The 17,667-nt window shown below is 49.7% G+C and overlaps 1 protein-coding gene across 1 annotated transcript in view; it reads right to left on the reverse strand.

Moving 5' to 3' along the window:
- The window catches only part of DSCAML1 (DS cell adhesion molecule like 1), a 365,655-nt gene that overhangs the window by 337,078 nt on the left and 10,910 nt on the right, over positions 1–17,667 (reverse strand). Inside the window, exons 2-3 of the mRNA XM_043481523.1 lie at positions 11,156–11,473; positions 7,143–7,289 (exon numbers count right to left, since the gene is read on the reverse strand). Of these exons, the coding sequence (XP_043337458.1) occupies positions 7,143–7,289; positions 11,156–11,473 (465 nt within the window). The remainder of the gene's footprint in view (positions 1–7,142; positions 7,290–11,155; positions 11,474–17,667) is intronic.

The following is a 17,667-nucleotide window of genomic DNA, read 5'->3' on the forward strand; positions in this document are numbered from 1 at the left end:
AAAATATATATATTCTGTATATTAATTTTTTATGAGACAACACAGTAAAGAGTTCAGAAGCACAAATAATGGAGTCTGGATGCAAAAGTTTAAATTGTGGCTCTATCGCTGACTAACTTGGCAATTTAATTAGCTTCCTTGTACCTTAGTTTGTTCATCTATAAAATGGAGACTGCTCATCTACTCAGCTTCAGATTTCTGTGAGGGTTAAATGAGCTAAGCATATAAAATGTTTAGAACAGAGCCTGGAAACTTAGTAAGTGCTCCATAAACATTAGTCATTATTATCAGGTTGCCATTTTTTTCTAGAACTAGATAGAACCTTTATGAATTAGATGTCTTTTCCAGGCTTCCGGCATCCTTTCCAGACTTCTCTCTCACCACTTCTATTTACCCTCGAGCCACATCCCCAGGTCACCCCATCCTCTCCTTGTCTTTCCCCACACTGTGACCTCACCCAATGTGCTATTTCTGCTCCAAGGCCTCCCTCTCCTTCAAGAGCCTTTCTGAGCAGACATCATCAGAAAGAATCCCAGCCTCTGATACATCATCTCTTCTTGGAAAGATACTAAAACCCCTGGATAGGAGCTGCTGAAGGCGAGAAACAGGTCACGGTCAAGCTTAATTCCTCCGTAAGGCATGAGACTCTGCCTAGCACCCATTTGTTAAATTACCTTGAGCACACCATCTATTTCATATTAGTACAGGCTGACAATCCCAGCCCATTTTCTCCAAGCCCTTAAGTAGTCAAGAGCTGAGATCCCCAATTTTGCACCTAAGCAACAGAGTGTCACAGAAGGAATCCACAGAAGTGGTCTCTCTCAATGTAGCTCTGAAACAGCTCAGTGTAATAGAGATCAAATGCTGTCAAGCCTAGATTTTATAAAGTATCATCTTTCCATGTGACCTTAGACAGGTCTCCTTTCTCCCTGCCTGCCACAGGGCGGTCCAGCAAGGGAGAGACAGAATCTGTCATTTCATCACCATCATTAATCATCTTCTCTGAATACTGGAGGGGATAGGGGGTCTGAATGAAACACAGTTCCCGCTTTTGCTGATTAGACATTCTCATAGTGGGGATAACTCAGATTTAAAAAATTATAGGACGAAATACGATTAGCGTCTTGAGCAAGGAACTGATAAATTTCGGATGGAGTTCAGAAAAGGATCCCCTGGAAGGAGGTTAATCTGGATGATTTTTAAATCCATTCTTAGCAGAAATCAGGAAAGACATCATGGGGGGTGGAAAGGGGTATTTGAACCAGACTTTGAAAGATGGGTAGGTTAGACAGACAAAGAAGGAAAGAAGTCTGATAGTAAAAGAAAAGCATCCCATGAGTAGTTAAGATGTTATGCTCTGAGAATGAGCAAGAGGGAAGAGACAGAAGAGGGCATTGGTCTGGGCCTCCATTTCTTTATCAGTAAATGAAGAGGCTGGACCACATGACCTTAAAGGCCCTACTGTAAGTGACTCTGTCCATTTGTAGCCTACATGTGCGCAACAGTTTTCCAAGCACCACCTGGGCGCTCTCATCTGTGCCATCCCCTGTCCAAGTTGGTGGAGATTCATGGGATCCAAGTAGCTTTAGCATCAGCTGGAGCAAAATGCAATTAATATGCTAACCCTGCATTCCAAAGCCAAGCAAGATCATATCTGATTGTTTATTGTGCTGGGATTATCCATCCTTGTCCATCAGAGCTGATGACATGAACAGAATCCTAACTTCCCGGATCAGGACCAACTTTGTGTCTCCCACTGGGCCCCAAACAGAGCCAGGGCCTGATAAAGCCTCCTTGTTAGAATGGTTGTTCACTGATCTTGCAGCTGGAGAGCTGTTGCCGTTGAGAAAAACCAAAGCCTCTGGTCACTGCGCACAGAGCCAGAAGCCAGAGCAAGTGCTGGGGATGTGTTTTGGCCCCTAAGCAAGTGCAGGAAACAGGGATGAGCCCTCCTCCTATGCTGGAGTCTGAGGACAGGCCATTCCTAAAGAGGAGCCTGCTCCCGAGAGGCAGCAGGAAATAGAGCAACTGGAGAAGCCCAGCTCAGACCCAGGCCACTTATTAGCTGTGTGGTCTTGGGGAAGTTGCTTAACTTCCCTGGGCCTCAACTGTCCTCATTTATACAAAATTGGGGTGGGGGGAATAGAAAAACAAAAAACTATCTTTCTTAAAGGGTTATTGTGTGGATTAGAGATAATATACATAGAATGCCTAACACAAAGGAAGCCTCAATATATAACGAATATTATCATTAATCTTATTATTATTACATTGTAACAGATGCTGTGAGAGCCCAAGAGATAAAGAGATGGGAAAGATGGAGTTGTCCACTCTCTTGCAGCAGACAGACAGAAACAATCTCCTCTCCTGTGAGACACAGGGAATTAAGTGTTCCAGGAATGGAACCAGAGGAGCCATAGGTCTGCTACAGGCTGATGTTAAGTTTCGTGGAAGGGGACACATGTGAACAAGTTTAAAGGACACAAGAAGAGTGCAGTGTCAATAATAAAGAAGAGGGGATCAGTGCAGACAGGCAGAGAAGGTAAAGGACCAAATACAAATAGGTATGAAAACCGATGAGCAGCTTGGAACATGGGACAATTAGGAAGGTGGCAATGGGTGGTGCTGGGCTCACTGACTCCCACCTGTGATCTGGGAATACTGCCCATTCTCCAAAAGAACCCTCTAGCTATTTTGGCTTGCTCCTGCTTCTCCCTTCCCTCAACATACAGGGTCCATCGTGCACTTCTGCCTCGGCCAAGCTCTGATGACGACCCAGCAGCCGAGACCCCCGCCCACTTGGACCAGGGAGCTTGCTCTAGGCTTGTCTTCCACACCCAGGCAGATACATCTGGTCCACATCTGAGCAGTGGCCAAAGCTCCCCACTGGGGCCCAGACAACCAGTCAGGATGCTGGGGAAGAGGATGCTGGGAAACTCCCACAAGGAGCCCGCATCAATATAATCAGGTCTGGTGGAAATTAAAAGCTATTAGGAACAGGGCCGGATTTATCTTTATATCCAATAACATGCATTGTAATGGTGATCATGCAGATGGGAAATTAAACCACATCTCGGCTTCACTGGAGGTCTTAATTTTAATTTACGTTTACACACAGCCTTTTGCCCTATTACCCCCCACCCCCACACACTCTGTAGAGCCAGTTTACTCCAGGCCAAGCCTCCTGGGAGAGAAGTAAGAGGTAGCACTCTGCCAGCTCCTAGGTGAGAGGCTCTGTGGTATTATACATACATCACTGAAGAGCCCGATGGGAGGAAGTTGACCAGCTCGGGGGTCAGGAAGGAGGAGGAAGAGAGGGGCAGGGGTGGTAGGTCGCTCTGGGGAAGGTAGCACTTTGGGCTGTCTCTCTAGCCTCTAGCTACCCTGTGCAAAATACAGCCCCGAAGCAGCTCAGAGTTTCAGCTGCGGCCCCAGGAAGCTTACCTGCCCCTCCCAATGGGTACAACTAGGAAGGCCAACCCATGAGCCAATACCCAACTCATAGGGCTTGCTTAGGCCCCCAGCCTCCGATTCCTTCAGCCACCCTCAGAGAGGCACTGGAGGGCCCACTCCTCATTTATAGGGGCCTGCAACCACCCCTTCCTCCTGGAGCACCCATCCTCCTCAGGGAGATGTCTCCTGGGCCCTGAATGGCCCACATGAACCTCTTGTTCCTCCTCCTGCTCCAAAGCCTGTACCTGCTGGCTGCCCTGTGGCTGGTGAAGGATCTGAGCCCAGCCCTGCAGACCCAGAGATCAAAGTCAACACCATTCTCCCTGCTCCAGAAGCAGCCCCAAAGTGTCAGAGGAAAGTCACTCAAGTTCCTAAGAAGTCCTTCCTTAACCTCAAGGCAACCCCATCATTATATCTCCCCCAACCACCATGAAAAGCCACTGTCCAACATCACAGCTGAAGCACACACATACACACACACATACAAACACCAGTGTGATATGGATAACAAAGTATCCTGTTTTTATGAAAAAATCAATAAGCAATTTGCATTTTCCAAAATTAAAGCCTGGGGCAGGTAGACCCAAGTTCTGGCCCTTTATCTACAGAGCCTGGAGGATGCAAAACTCTACTCCTTCTGGTTCTCATGAATTCCTCTGTGAGGCTGTTATAATTGGCTTCATGTGCTTTGGGAAGTCCATCCCTGGATCTAAAATGTAGCTACAGAGGATCTAGAATGATGCTGGATGGAGTTGAAGAACGGGCAGGGGAGGAAAATTCTCTGAGGCTCAAGGCAAGGAAGAGGTCTATAGAACCGATGTGTACCAGAGCCCAGCAGATTAGCGTCTAGCCCACTTCCCTGATAATTATGCCCATTGGGGCCACCAGCCCAGACTTGACATCAAAGACAGCCCTGAAGCACCAGCAACAGTGAGCCTGGGGGAAGCTCACTGCCTCCAGCTCCCACATAGGACCCAGGTTAACCTTCGTCTCTCTTGTCTGAGATGAGCTTCTAACCACCTCATGCCCCCCACGCTCAGCCTATCGCAATGCCTCTGTGCACGCAGTTCCCACATTCTTTCAGAACTCTTCCAATCATCCATTCACATATCCACGGGACATTTGGTGAGCATTTGTCCTATGGTACAAGGTGGTGTGTTAGGAGCCAGAGGGGTGTGTGCACGAAAACAACCCAGGTTCCACCCTTGGGAAACAGTCTGGGAGGGTACACAGACCCTGATACACAGAAATACACGCGCCACAACAGCAAACAGCGGGACAAAGAGGAGAACGCTCTCGTCCCCTTATCATTATCATCACAGTCCCAGCCCTTCCTCAGAGTGTGGCAGGCAGGGTTTGAAACATCTGACACATGAACTAGTTTCATTCTTACTTGATCCCTGTGAAGTAGGTCAATCACCACCCCCATTCTATTATCATTGGGGAAAATGAGTCGCCATGGAGGTAAAAGTTACCCAGAGTGTTGAGTTTCAAGCCCTGGCAGTCTGATCCTAGATTCTGGGCTCTTAGTCATTACACTTGACTCAGTTCTATGAACCTTTCCCAAATACCAGCACTGACTTTTTCACCTTCTTGAGGCCAGGGTCCCCCTTGTCTACAGCACACAAACCTCTGTTGTACTCAGAGTAACTCTTCTTGGATACATTTGTATGGGTGCCAGGTCCATGTGGGGTTCAGGGCACAGGCTAAAAAAAGCAGCCCTGGGTTCAGCCCTGCCCTCTGCATGATAAGATATGTGACCCAAAGTCTCTTTACTTCTTGGAGCCTCAGTTTCCTCTTCAGAAAAGTGAAGGGAAAAAAAGATACACTTACAGACTTTTTGTGGATAAAATGAGGTCAGATATAAGTTTCTTAGCCCAGTGCTTGGCATACAGTAAACACTCAAAAATTATCATTATTATTTTAATGAATTTAATTCTTGGTCTATAAATTCAGTTCTATAAGAAAATACCACATTTCTTTACATTCTTTAAATCATCTTTCCATGTGACTCTGCTGGAGAGACAGACATTCAATCTCCATCCTTACTGGGGCTTCCCCCCAGGAGGCACCAAGGTCCAGGGTCTTTCTGGTCCTCACCAGCCTGTTGTCCCTGCCTGCATGATCATTCTGGGCCACAGGCTGTGTACTTTATGCCTCATTTGAATGTAAGAGCCCTGTCCTCAGTCCCAGACCTCATGGAGCCACCCTCAGCAGACCCTATGAAGTCTGATCACTTCCTCCAGCCATACCCACTGAGCAGCCCACAGCACCACCCTGCCTCTGGCATCCGTTTGTCTCCTGCTTGTTCACTGCCCTCAGAGGCTCTCCTCCCCAGCCAGAACACCCATCCTAATCTTTGCTGTTCACTTAGGTTTTACAAAAGGCAGGAAGAGCAGGTATCGTCAAGTAGTTTCTGATTCCTGTACAAGCTCTGAGACCCAGGAGATACAATGGCCTGGCCATCGGCTTGGGACTGAGAGCAGGAAAAAGTTCCAAAAGCAAAATAAAAATTAATGTCTCTAAAAGGTATCACACCACCTTGGCTGTCAAGATGCTGAAGCACTGGTCTCCCAGCTCCACCTTGGAGCCATACTAGGAGAAGAAGGTTTAAAACTGCTCATGTCCAGGTTCTACGCCTAGAGATTCTGATTTGGGATGGGGCCCAGGCACGGGTGTTTTTTCAAAGAGCTCCCCTGGACTTCAGCTGTGTAGCAAGATTAGGAACCCCCACTTTACAGGTGTCATGAACAGAAGTCTGTCTTCTCCAACTAACCTGCAGAATTCAAGCAACTAGAACTATTTCCTATACCCCAGCAACGGGCCATCAGTGCTGGAGGGGCGCTCAGTGAGCAAACTGGCCAAGTGCCTCCATTTTACAGAAAGGAAAACCAAGGCCTTTGATGCAGAAAGGAAGAAAAAAGTGGCAGGGCCTCTGCAATGTACAGCAATGCAGGGAGAAATGCTGGAGCGATGGAAAAACCCCATGGTTTTGTAACTGGAGGTCTGGAGGTATTCTGAGGATCTGAGGTCCTCTCTTGGGGTTTCCAGACCTGTTTTCCTATGGAAGGGACAACTCTGCAGAGGGAAAAGGAACCAGCAATGAAAGGACTACAATCACAGTGCCTCTAATAAAGAGACCCTACAACATGGTATTAAGCTCTTTTTCCAACTCCTGGCACAGCATGAGGACAGCTGGAATTCTGAAGGGATGTCTAGGCAGCTCGTGAAATAGGAGTCCCACACACATGCTCACTCAAGTCTGGTCCCCCGAGAATCCCGGGAACATGGACCATGTACCAGCCTCTCATCCCTCCTCTCCCCAGAGTCTTTCATAGGTAAGGTCTTTCAGCCTTGCCTCCCATCCCTAAGGCCATGGGCCATCATAGACCCATCAAAGTGGTCAGGAAAGAAGGTGAGCCCACTCCTTCGGGGGAGCAGGACCAGCCTGTGTCTGATGGGACCTTCGTGCACGCAGGCCGCTGGCACATGGGTTTTCAGTACCTCACACGGAGACACATCAAGCCAAGACTGAAGACACTTTTTTGCCGAAGCATCACCAGAACAATAAAAGCTGCTCACCAGAACCAACCTCAAGAGCCGGGTGAGCTCAGCCACCAGCTCGGCCCCTCTGATTTTGCACCCCACCCCCATGCCCCCGCCTGTGCAGTGCCACGGTCCTTTCTTACCTGGGATGATGGCGACTGTGTCTTTCTCCCAGGACACAACGCTAACATATTCCTGTACTGAAGAGGGGATGAGGCACTTGAAGACGGCCACGCTACCACGCATCGACCTTTGATCCTCCACCCGGACGGTGTAGGGTTCCCTGAAAACTGCAGACAGATTGCAGGGCAGAAAGAAGAGGGTGTCACAGGCTGGGCTGGGACCTGGTGGGGAGCCCGAGAAGCCACTTCTCAGCACCCCAGGCCTCACCCGCCATCACTTCTCCCACATCCCACCTGGCCCACCCAAAAGTTCCTGCCAGGGAACTCATTCCTGCCTTGTCCAGCAACCTCCTCCACTCCCCACTCTTCCTCAGAAACACCCAGTCTCCCTCTATAAGACCGTAAGTCCACCTTCTAGCCCTTCCAGTTTTGGTGAGTTTTAACAAAGTGCATTAGTGGTACAGGCCTGGAGGGCAGCACCTCCACCCTGCAATGAGATCATTTCAATAAGGGGATGTGTGCTTTATAAGGAAAAGTACCAGAATGCCTCTAAGGAAACCACACTCAATTTCCTACATTATTCCTGGGCCCAAGGTGGTAACGGTTTGGGGCACGGTGACCATCACTTGCCAAAACAAAAACCATGAGACAAGATCTAACAATAGATATTTTTGTATGCCACTTCAAAGTGAAAGGCAGCCTGGGAAAATGTAGTTGACATACAGAACTTTCTGCAGGGCTCGGGGGTTTACAAGAACAATGAGTGAGAATATTTGAAACAGTGAAGATCTCTGAAAATGCGGAATGCCAGCGACAAGGGCAATCTCCACGATTCTCCCAAACGAAGCACACTTGCTGCTCTCTCTCCTGACCTGACACCATCTACAGCCGGACCTCCAATCCTGGTCCTGCCTCCAGATGACCCCTGCTTCAAAGTGGGGGCCTCCTGCCTCAGCCCCAGGGCTGGTTTCTGGAGCACTGTCACCTGCAGACGCTCTGCCTGTCCGGGCCCCTGGGTAGGCTGGACCAGCCTTGGGGTAGAGCTGAGGGGCCCGCCTCTGTCTCTCTCTGATCCTCCCCTGCTTGGCCTCTCCCCAGGGCCCTTCTCCATTCTTCCATCTCTTCTCTGCCAACCAGAGCTGGTGTAGCAAGAGCCCCACTGCCTCCCGACCTTGTCCCTCAGCAGGCACCTGGGCAGCGTGCCCTCCTGCTCTCCCTGCCACGGTTGCCAGGGTGATGCTCAGGGCCCGGCAACCCCTCTGGCTGTGCACCTGCAGCCCCTCTGGCTTCATCAAGAGCTTCTTAATTGGCTGCGCTTCCCATCAGGCCATCCCCGTCCAGTCCTCTCCTGGCCTTTATTCTTTCCCTCCCGGTGTCGTGGCTGTGATGGGAAGATGCACAGTTGAGATGGAGGAGAGAGGCATGGAGGGAGGCACCCCCAGCTCTGTGGGGCTGTGGTCTCCCCGCCCTTCTGTGGGCTGGACGTGGCACTGTCTGAAGATGCGAGGAGAGCACAGAGGAGACTAAAGAGAGGGAGGAGAGGGGAAAGGGCTGGGACAGTCCCTCAGGGCCAGCAGAGGCCCTCGGCTAGCAGCATCAAACAAGCCGCCCCTGCCTCCTCCTCTGAGCAGCGCTGTAACCCTGGACAAGAGCTAATGTACATTCTGAAGCCTCAGTTTCCTCGTTCATAAGAGGAAACAATAGCAGCAGCATGGAGCAGGCCTGGCACATGGAAAATACTAAAGCAGTGCTGCTTGTCATTATAGCTACACCTCTGGGGTCAACTGGCGAGGTGACCTTGGGCAAGTGGCTTAACCTTTGTCTTAGTCACCTCACTGTAAGAAACACCAGACAGGATTATTGTGAAAACTGACACCTAACCCAGTAACATGCAGGTAATAGGAATACAGCATCGCTTGCCCTTAGCTCAATCCTCCAGGCTGTGGAGGCCAGAACTGGCCTCCAAACCATGGCCTCGGGGCTCCCAGTCTAGCACCTGGGTCCTCTCAGGGGAAGAGTGCTGCTCCCAAAGAGAGGGTCCACGTGGAGCCCCAGAGGAGAGAGCTAAGCATTGCCCCGGGGTGCTGAGAGCTCAACTCTCCCTCTAAGCAAACCAGCAGGATGAAGTCCACGCTCAGTTGCTTAGTCGTATCTGACTCTTTATGGCCTCATGGACTGTAGCCCACCAGGCTCCTCTGTCCATGGAATTTTCCAGGCAAGAATACTGGTGTGGGCTACCATTTCCTCCTCCAGGGGATCATCTTCCCAATCCAGGGGTCGAACCTGCATCTTTTACATCTCCTGCATTGGCAGGCAGATTCTTTACCACTCAGCCACTTGGGAAGACCAATGGGCTAAAGATCAGCTTTTTAATTAAAAACTGTCAACCCAGCTCACCCCCTATATACACCCATTCCCTACTACTTGGAACCCTGTACATGTGAAAGGCAGCCGTAAGGCAGAAGGACCTTAATGCAACTGAGCATTATCTCACTGGACCATCACACAGTGATGAATGGGGTAGGTACTGGCAATCAGCTTTGCAGATGAGGCAACTGAGGCTCAGAAAGCTGTGTTCTGCACCTAAGGTAAGTTGCTAAGATTCCCAAGAACAAAACAACTTTCCTTGAGGGGCTGACTCTTTGCTAGGCCAGAAAGTCAGAGCAGGATCCATCATAGGCAGGCAGGTCCGGGAGGCTTCCCTGGAAACCACTCTCCTCTGCCCAAAACAATCACCAGGAAAGATGGTGCACCCAAGGCTGGGTGACATCACAGTGGGCTAGCTAGAACACTACCTGTCTTCTTCCACCCAAAATGCTTAAGAAAATCATTCCCCAAACCTCAGTGTTTTATTAATATTTCAGGCACACTGCACAATGGACTAGAACACAGCAGCATATCATGACATCCTGGTAAAGACTGGCTGATCTAAGCCACTGTCTTGCCTCCAGACCTAACAAAGAGAAATGAAGCTTTGTAATTTCTGTAAAGAGACCAGTTGAAAAGCCCTCACTTCCTTGCCTCCATCAACTCTTCCCAAGACCAAAATCCTTCACTGCTAAGAGTTTTCCATCATGGATTTTACCTGAATGTCTGTCCTCACGAGATGCCTTATACCCAGATGTCCATCAGCAGTGGGATGGATAAATAAAGTGCAGGATGGTCAGACGAGACACCATGGCAATGAAAATGAGCCAGTAACTTTGCATAGCAGTAGGGCTAAACCCTACAAACAACAGTGGGCAAAAGACTCAGGAGAATGTGTACTATGGGACTCCGTTTAGATAAAGCTCAGCAATAGCAAACATCTATCTTGTTAGAAGTCAGGACAGTGGTTTCCCCAAAGGGTGGAGTGACTGAAAAAAAGCACGAACAGGCCTCTGAAATGCTGATACCTTCATCTGGATATTAAATTTTGTGAAAATTCATCAATCTATATACTTATGTACATTTCTTTATATATATTCTATTTCAATAATGGGGTTTTTAAAAAAAACAGAAAGTCACTGAATGTTTTTCATGAATCAAGTACTAAAATGAACACATGACTTAATTTAAACAGGCGTTATCGCATTGAACCATCGCGCATAGTGATGAATGGGTAGATGCTTGTATCAGTTTTGCAGATGAGGACGCTGAGGCTCAGAAAGGTGTGTTCTCTGCCTAAGGACACATAGTGCTCAGTTGCTCAGTCACTTCTGACTCTTTGCAATGCCATGGTCTGTAGCCCGCCAGACTCCTGTGTCCATGGGATTCTCCAGGCAAGAATAACTGGAGGGGGTTGTCATTTCCTCCTCCAGGGGATCTTCCAGACCCAGGGATCAAACCCGTGTCTCCTGTGGCTCCCGCACTGCAAGCGGATTCTTTATCACTGAGCCACGTAGGACGCCTTAAGAACACACAAGAAGTGGCAGAGCTAAACATCACAACCCTCCTTGAAGGGCTGCCTTCTTCCCTGTTGCACTCGTCCTCAGAATGGGCGCTGCCTGCTCCCCATTCCTGCCCTGTAGGGGAGCCCGTGTCTGGTCGCTTACCTGCTTTGACGCGGATGTTGGGGCTCCGGATCTTGCCGGCAGCGTTCTCCGCGGTGCAGAAGTAGTCATTGTCGTGGATAAAGCTATTGAAGGCGGAGGGGGAGAAGGGGTAGAGCTGCAGCGTCCCGTTGGCGTGGACGTGCCGGATGTGCGGCACGTCGTAGATGTCGTCCCCCGTGGCCAGGTACCATCGAAGGGCCGCGCTGGGGGAGCCCGCGGCCGGGCAGGGCACCACCACCCCCACGGAGCTGGAGAAGGTCACCTGCTGCAAGGAGTCATTCACAAAGTAGAGGCTGGTGCCAGCATCTTCAGGGCGGGCTGCAGGGGAGGGGAGAGGGGGGGAGAGCAGAGAGGGTGGTTAGTGAAGCTAAGGATACCCTCAGGGTCCACAACCCTGCAACTCCCGCACTCACTCATAGGACGTTGGAGCACCGGCCATTCAATAAGTACTGTTGAGCACTGACTCTACACCAGGCATTGGCAAGGATGAGTAAAAGAGTTCCCACCCTGCAGATGCTTCCAGCCTAGCACAGAAATGGCAAAATGTTGACACGGCTCCTTCTCCACACCAAGCCAGGTCCAAAGCTGTAGTCCACTCCTAGGCATCCACAGTATGAGAGACACTGACACTGCTTAGATAAGGGATGTTTACTGAGCACCTATTAGACGCAAAGATGTTCACACCCGGCCCCCCAGTCCATCTTTATAATCTTGAGAGGGGATGGCATGGTGTTAGAGAAATTAAAATGGAGGAAGTCTTGTTCAGGCTTCAGAAGGAGGAGAGCAGGCCTCTGACCTGCCTGGAAACACGACTAGTCAGGCAACATTTTAGATAAGAAACGGTGTGGGTCTTGGAAATCTTGAGCACTTGGAAGGCGGGCCAACCCCTTGGGGTCTAACAAAATCTTGTGACTCATAATGGGAAACAAACAGTATTGTAAAAAGGTTAAAGGAAAACCAGAGCTGCATCTTTGTGCAAAGTGATGATATCAGTTTGTGGCCCAGGATTATAAGCAGGAACTCCCCCAAATGGCAATTTGCAGTCTCACCTGTGCAGTGGACGCATTTCCCAGGACCCTTTCCTAACTGGGACTCCAGACTGCTGTTACTTGGGACTTCCCAGCGTGCCGTTGAAGTCTGAATGTCGGTCGGCCTGATGGGTGGTGTATGTGCTGTTGCTGTCATTGCTGCTTAGCTGCTAAATCATGTTGACTCTTTGTGACCTCATGGACTACAGCCCACCAGGCTCCTCTGTCTATGGGATTTCCCAGGCAAGAATACTAGAGTGTGTGGCCATTTCCTTCTCCCCGGGAATCTTCTGACCCAGGGATGGAACCTGTGTCTCCTGCGTTGTAGGTGGGTTCTTTAACACTGAGCCACCAGGGAAGCCTGTATGCGCTGTTCCTCTTCTCTATTGTTTCTCTTTCTCTTTTCTTTTAATGATTGTATATTGAAATTAAGTTAAATAATTCTCTATTAAATATTGAAATTGAGTATTTGTATGTAATGAGTGGTTTCTTTTGTTAACAAATCCTTCAAACCTAAAATAAAGTAAAACTTTTGGTAAAACATATGGCCTCTTTTTTATCCTTCCCTTTTGGAGGTTAAGCACAGTTACATGATGTGCCTGAGATGACACAGCTAATAAGCTACAGGATCAGAATCTGAACGCAGTGCTCTAAATAGGATCTTAGCACGCTTTCTAACACACCAGAGCCAAAAGGTAAAAGGTCTGAGACCATGCTCTAAGAGGAAGGGCTCACAAAGTGGGATGCTGCCCCAGACGAGAGAATGCTGCAGAAGACCCTGGGAGCCGTCTTTCCCCTCGAGAGATCAATTTGGAAAATGTTTTGTCCCAAGGATTGGGATGAGGACTGGTGGCACCATGAGTAGATCCATCCAAACTCAGGAACAAGAGACATCACTGCCCTCCTCAGGTTCTAAAACCATCCCTGACACTGACCGACTATGGAATTCCCTTCCCCTCTCTGACCATCCATTCCTTCACTCATAAAATGGAGAGAGGATCCATGAGACTGCAAAGACCCCATGAGTCTCTGACATATCGCCATTGTAACACTCGATCACACAGGTGAACATGCTCACGACAGCAGCCACCTGACAATGTCAAGGCCACCTGATAAGGAGGACAGCTCTCTGCAACTCTCAGCCCAGCATGGGACCTTGGTCTTGCCTGCCCTTATGGAAACAGCCCCACATGATGGAATCAGGACCTTCCCTCCCTACCAAGGAGCCTGCCTCCTTAGGAAGGGTCACCTCTCAGCAGGTGGAGGCAAACCCAGAGGAAGAGGGGCCTGGTCCCAGCTCTCCAGCTGGAAGCCACTCCCTCTCTACCAGGAAGATCAAGGAGCAAACAAACGATTCTGCTGCTTGTTTAAAGAACGTTGCGGGGGACCCAACTTGACCTCAATTTCCACAACTTTATCAGGAGGGGGAGGGCCTGCATCCAGACCATATTAATATTCTCAGCTTAACTCTGAGCTGAGCCTCCAGGGAGAATATACCGGGCAGCTCGTTGAGGAAGGCCATTAAGGCTCATTGGTCAGAGCAATTCACATCAGCTCATAAAAGGCCGTGATGAAGCCATTAGCAGCAGAGCTGGAAAACACATCCCTGGGCTCCTTGCTGCGGTGTCAGGGGCATCCTCTTAGCAACAAATGCATTTGCTGTCCCCACCCAGCACTGCACCCTTACTGGCTACAGAGGAGCAAAGGGATGAGGGGGGAATTGGGAAGCACAGCTTTCCTACCCACATCCTCACACTGCCTCCACTGTAACAGTCCTGGGGGTGGTGGCTGAGCAAATCTGCTCTTGGAAGAGGAAAGGGACCCTCAGAAGCCTGTCCAGTTCACAGGGGCCTGGGTGTTCTCCAAGGCCATGAAACCATACCATTCACAAATAAGTGGGCTAGGGCTTAGGAAGTTTCTTCTCCGATCCACTCTCCCCAGATTCCCAGGAGCCTGCTCACCTTCCAAAGGTTTCTTTACTGACATTCAATCAATAATTATTCACTAAGCATCTTCTTCCTGCCAGGCCCTGTTGTAAGCCCTTTACTTGTATGACCTCTTTTCATCCTCCCAACAACCCTATGAGGGAGATACTATCATTATTCCAGTTCACAGATGAAGAAACTAAGGCACTGAGAGATCAAAGCGACTTTCCCAAGACCACATGACTGGTAACCAAGGGCTCCAGATGCAGGCAATCTGAGTGAGTCCAGAGTCTGATTTCTTAACCCTCAGATGATGGTAACCAGCGCAACAGTAAAGAGGGGGCTTATACCATCCTGAAAAAAATACCACCACCTGGCCACCAACTTCCCTATTCAGCTGACCACAAACAAGATTTATACCTCTGCACACGCACCCTGGGAGCGGGGCCCCTGTCAGACTCAACACTTCAGACAACGCTCAGCCTGTGGGAGGAGGAACATTACTCTGGGGTGCTGGGTACTTCCTGAGACAACCTAGTTAATCAGACACACTCACCATGGCAGCTTTATGGATTTTGGAAGCCAGAATCCATCAAGAAACAGAAAGACTCTACATTATGCCTGACAAATGGACTTAGGAAGTTGAGAAAGATCTCTGACAGAGAGGAACTCGAGAACTGTCTGATTCAAGGGGCCGGGTAAGAAAATATTTAAGGAGCTGTATGATGCAGCCCTCAGTGATAAGACCAGCTGCAATGATACTAGCAACCACGGATTTCACTAACTGTAGGCCAGGCTGGGTGCTAGATCCATTATAGGTGTTCTCTCACTTAACCTCATGACTCTCTAGGTGATGTTATAATTCCCACCGATATTGTTTAGTTGCTAAGTAGTGTCCGACTCTTTGTGACCACATGGACTGTAGCCTGCCAGTCTCCTCTGTCCGTGGGATTTCCCAGGCAAGAATACTGGAGGGAGTTGCCATTCCCTTCTCCAGGGGATCCTCCCCACCCAGGGGTCAAACCTGCATCTCCTGCATTGGCAGGCAGATTCTTTACCACTGTGCCACCTGGGAAGCATTCCCATTGCACAGATAAGGAAATTAAGACTCTGAGAAGTTAACTAACTCACCCAGTGTAACCCAGAGTGTAAGTGTTGGAGGTGGGCTGGGACCCAACTTTGCCTGACTTCAGAGCCTGGGAATGAAACTGCTCTATTGTATGAAACATGCTGAAGATAAGAGGAATCAAGCCACAGAATCTGGTTTTCCAGGTTGGGTATCCCTCCCCATCCTTTCTTCCTTCCCAAACCTACCCTAAATACACATTCCTAGTCTTCTCCTCTCCTGACTGGAAATCCACTCCTCCCCCCAATCCCTGCCTGCAGAGACAACCCTTGGCCCAGGCTTCCCTTGGCTCCAGGCTTCTGGAAGGACCATCAGCCACAATAGCAACAGCCTTCCTGCCCTCTGGGCCTTGGATCCTGCCAGAGCCAAGGACGTGGGGGTTCTCAGGAACTACAAATGGGTAGATGTAATTGATGAATGGACTGGGATTGTCCAGCCACCTGTCAGGGCTGAAGAAACAGCAGATTGATAGCAAAAGGTGAGTAGCTTCATATTTCTCCCACCCTGGGATGTGAGCCGCTGTCTTCCGAGTCTGGGGGAGCTGGGGAGGATTAGACAAACCATTCATTTCTGCTTACGGCTCTGACAGTGCATTGCCATTATGAAGCATCACCCTCAGGTGTAAAACAATAGCATTTTGCACTTACGTCGGGTTCATATTTTACCATCACAAGGCACCTGTCAGCCCGGAATGCAGAAGCCCTTAAATAATCATTAATTCAGCCTCACCCCATCTGCCAAGAGAAAGGAGTAAGCAAATCTATAATGGGGAAACTGAGGCACGAACTCCCTCAAGTCTCCACCACGTGCCCAGATGGTGGCGGGCACAGTGAGCAGCTATGGCAGCAATGAGCACACTCAGTCACCAGCCATGGGAAGGGGAGTAGCGAGGGTCCGGGGGCCTTGACCCCACCTCACGGAGTCTGGAGAGGATTGGATGGTGGTGGGTTTCCCTCCTTCTGAGGCTCCTGTTTGAATCTTCAGAGCAGTGACGGAGCCCCAGCCAGCTCTGGGGAGCACAGAAGTATGGGACAATAGCCGGAGACCTGGGACAAGTCTTCACTCCTGGGGCTCATTCCTGAAGCGCTGTGTGACCTCAGGTAAACCACTTAGCCTTTCTGAGCCTCCATGTCCTCATTCACAAAAGGGGGAGGACTGTACCATCTTACCTGTCCTCCAGGTAAGACAGAATGTGAAAGTAATGGTTCTGCATAATGAGGATGCAGGACTAGGAGGGATGGGATTGTTATTAGCTTCAAGTCCCAGAGATTCTCCGAGAAGACCATGGAGATGAAAAATACAGCAAAGGGTGGCCAGGGCCCAGCTCCCCTCTGCAGCTCTGCATTTGCGGGTGACTCCTGCGCCCTCCAACACTCTCCTCTCCCAGGTCTTTCCTGACTCGGGGCCAGGAAACACTTACTCCTTCAGGAGGTCTTTACCCAGCACCAGCCCTGTGCTCAACAGGACCCTAGGTGTGGTGAAAAGCATCAAACGCCAGAGAACATTCCCGCCCCCTCCCCACACCATTCAGGAGCATCCAGAGGAGACAGGAGCAGGAAAGGGTTAACCCACTACCCAGGGCAGAGTCTGCAGAAGGGCTCATAGCCCTTTGTCTAATTTCATTTTGGCTGTACACCTACTCCCCTGAAGGCTTCCTCCGGCTGATGGTACAGAGTTCTCTAAAGGAAACTAACACTGACCGAGAGCCTACTGTGTGCTTCAGGGGCACTTTCTCACGGAATCCCCTTGCAGAGGTGCAGGGTGGGCCCTGTGGGTCTCATCTCCTGTGTGCACTGTCACTCAATCATGTCCAACTCTTTGCAACCCCAAGACTGGAGCCCGCCAGGTTCCTCTGTCCATGGGATTTCCCAGGCAAGAATCCTGGAGCAGGTTGCCACTTCCTCCTCCAGGGGCTCTTCCTGACCCAGGGATCGAATCCCCACCTCATGCACTGGCAGGCGGGTTCTTTACCACTGAGCCACCTGGAAAACCCAGGTCTCATCCTACAAGTGAGGAAAAAGATGATAGAGCCAGGTGGCCACCAAGCCAACCCTCAGTCAAGGTCTGCCTGGCTCCCAAGCCTGAGATTTTTTCCAACATGACGCTGAAGAGTTCAAAGTTAGAGGCCTTATGAGAATTCTCTCTTTCATTTCTCCTCTGCAAGCCGGTCCTAATTTGGAAAGCAAATCCTTGGACAGGAAACTCCGACTTTCCCCTTAAATCTCAGCCATCTCCCCCAGCTCTTTCTTTCCTCTGCAGACAGAACCAGGCAGATTTACAGAGAGAACGAGAGGAGGGGGAAACACTTCATAAATAAAGAGAGAGAGATCAGATCAACAGCAAAGCTTCTTCTGGTCAAAGGGGGAAATGGATTTTTAATAGAAAATGGAAGTTATGGGCTTGGTTGTGATGTGACAGACGCCCAGACTTAAA

The sequence above is a fragment of the Cervus canadensis genome, chromosome 11, assembly GCF_019320065.1.
Source record: "Cervus canadensis isolate Bull #8, Minnesota chromosome 11, ASM1932006v1, whole genome shotgun sequence".
In the NCBI taxonomy this organism is placed as follows: domain Eukaryota; kingdom Metazoa; phylum Chordata; class Mammalia; order Artiodactyla; family Cervidae; genus Cervus; species Cervus canadensis.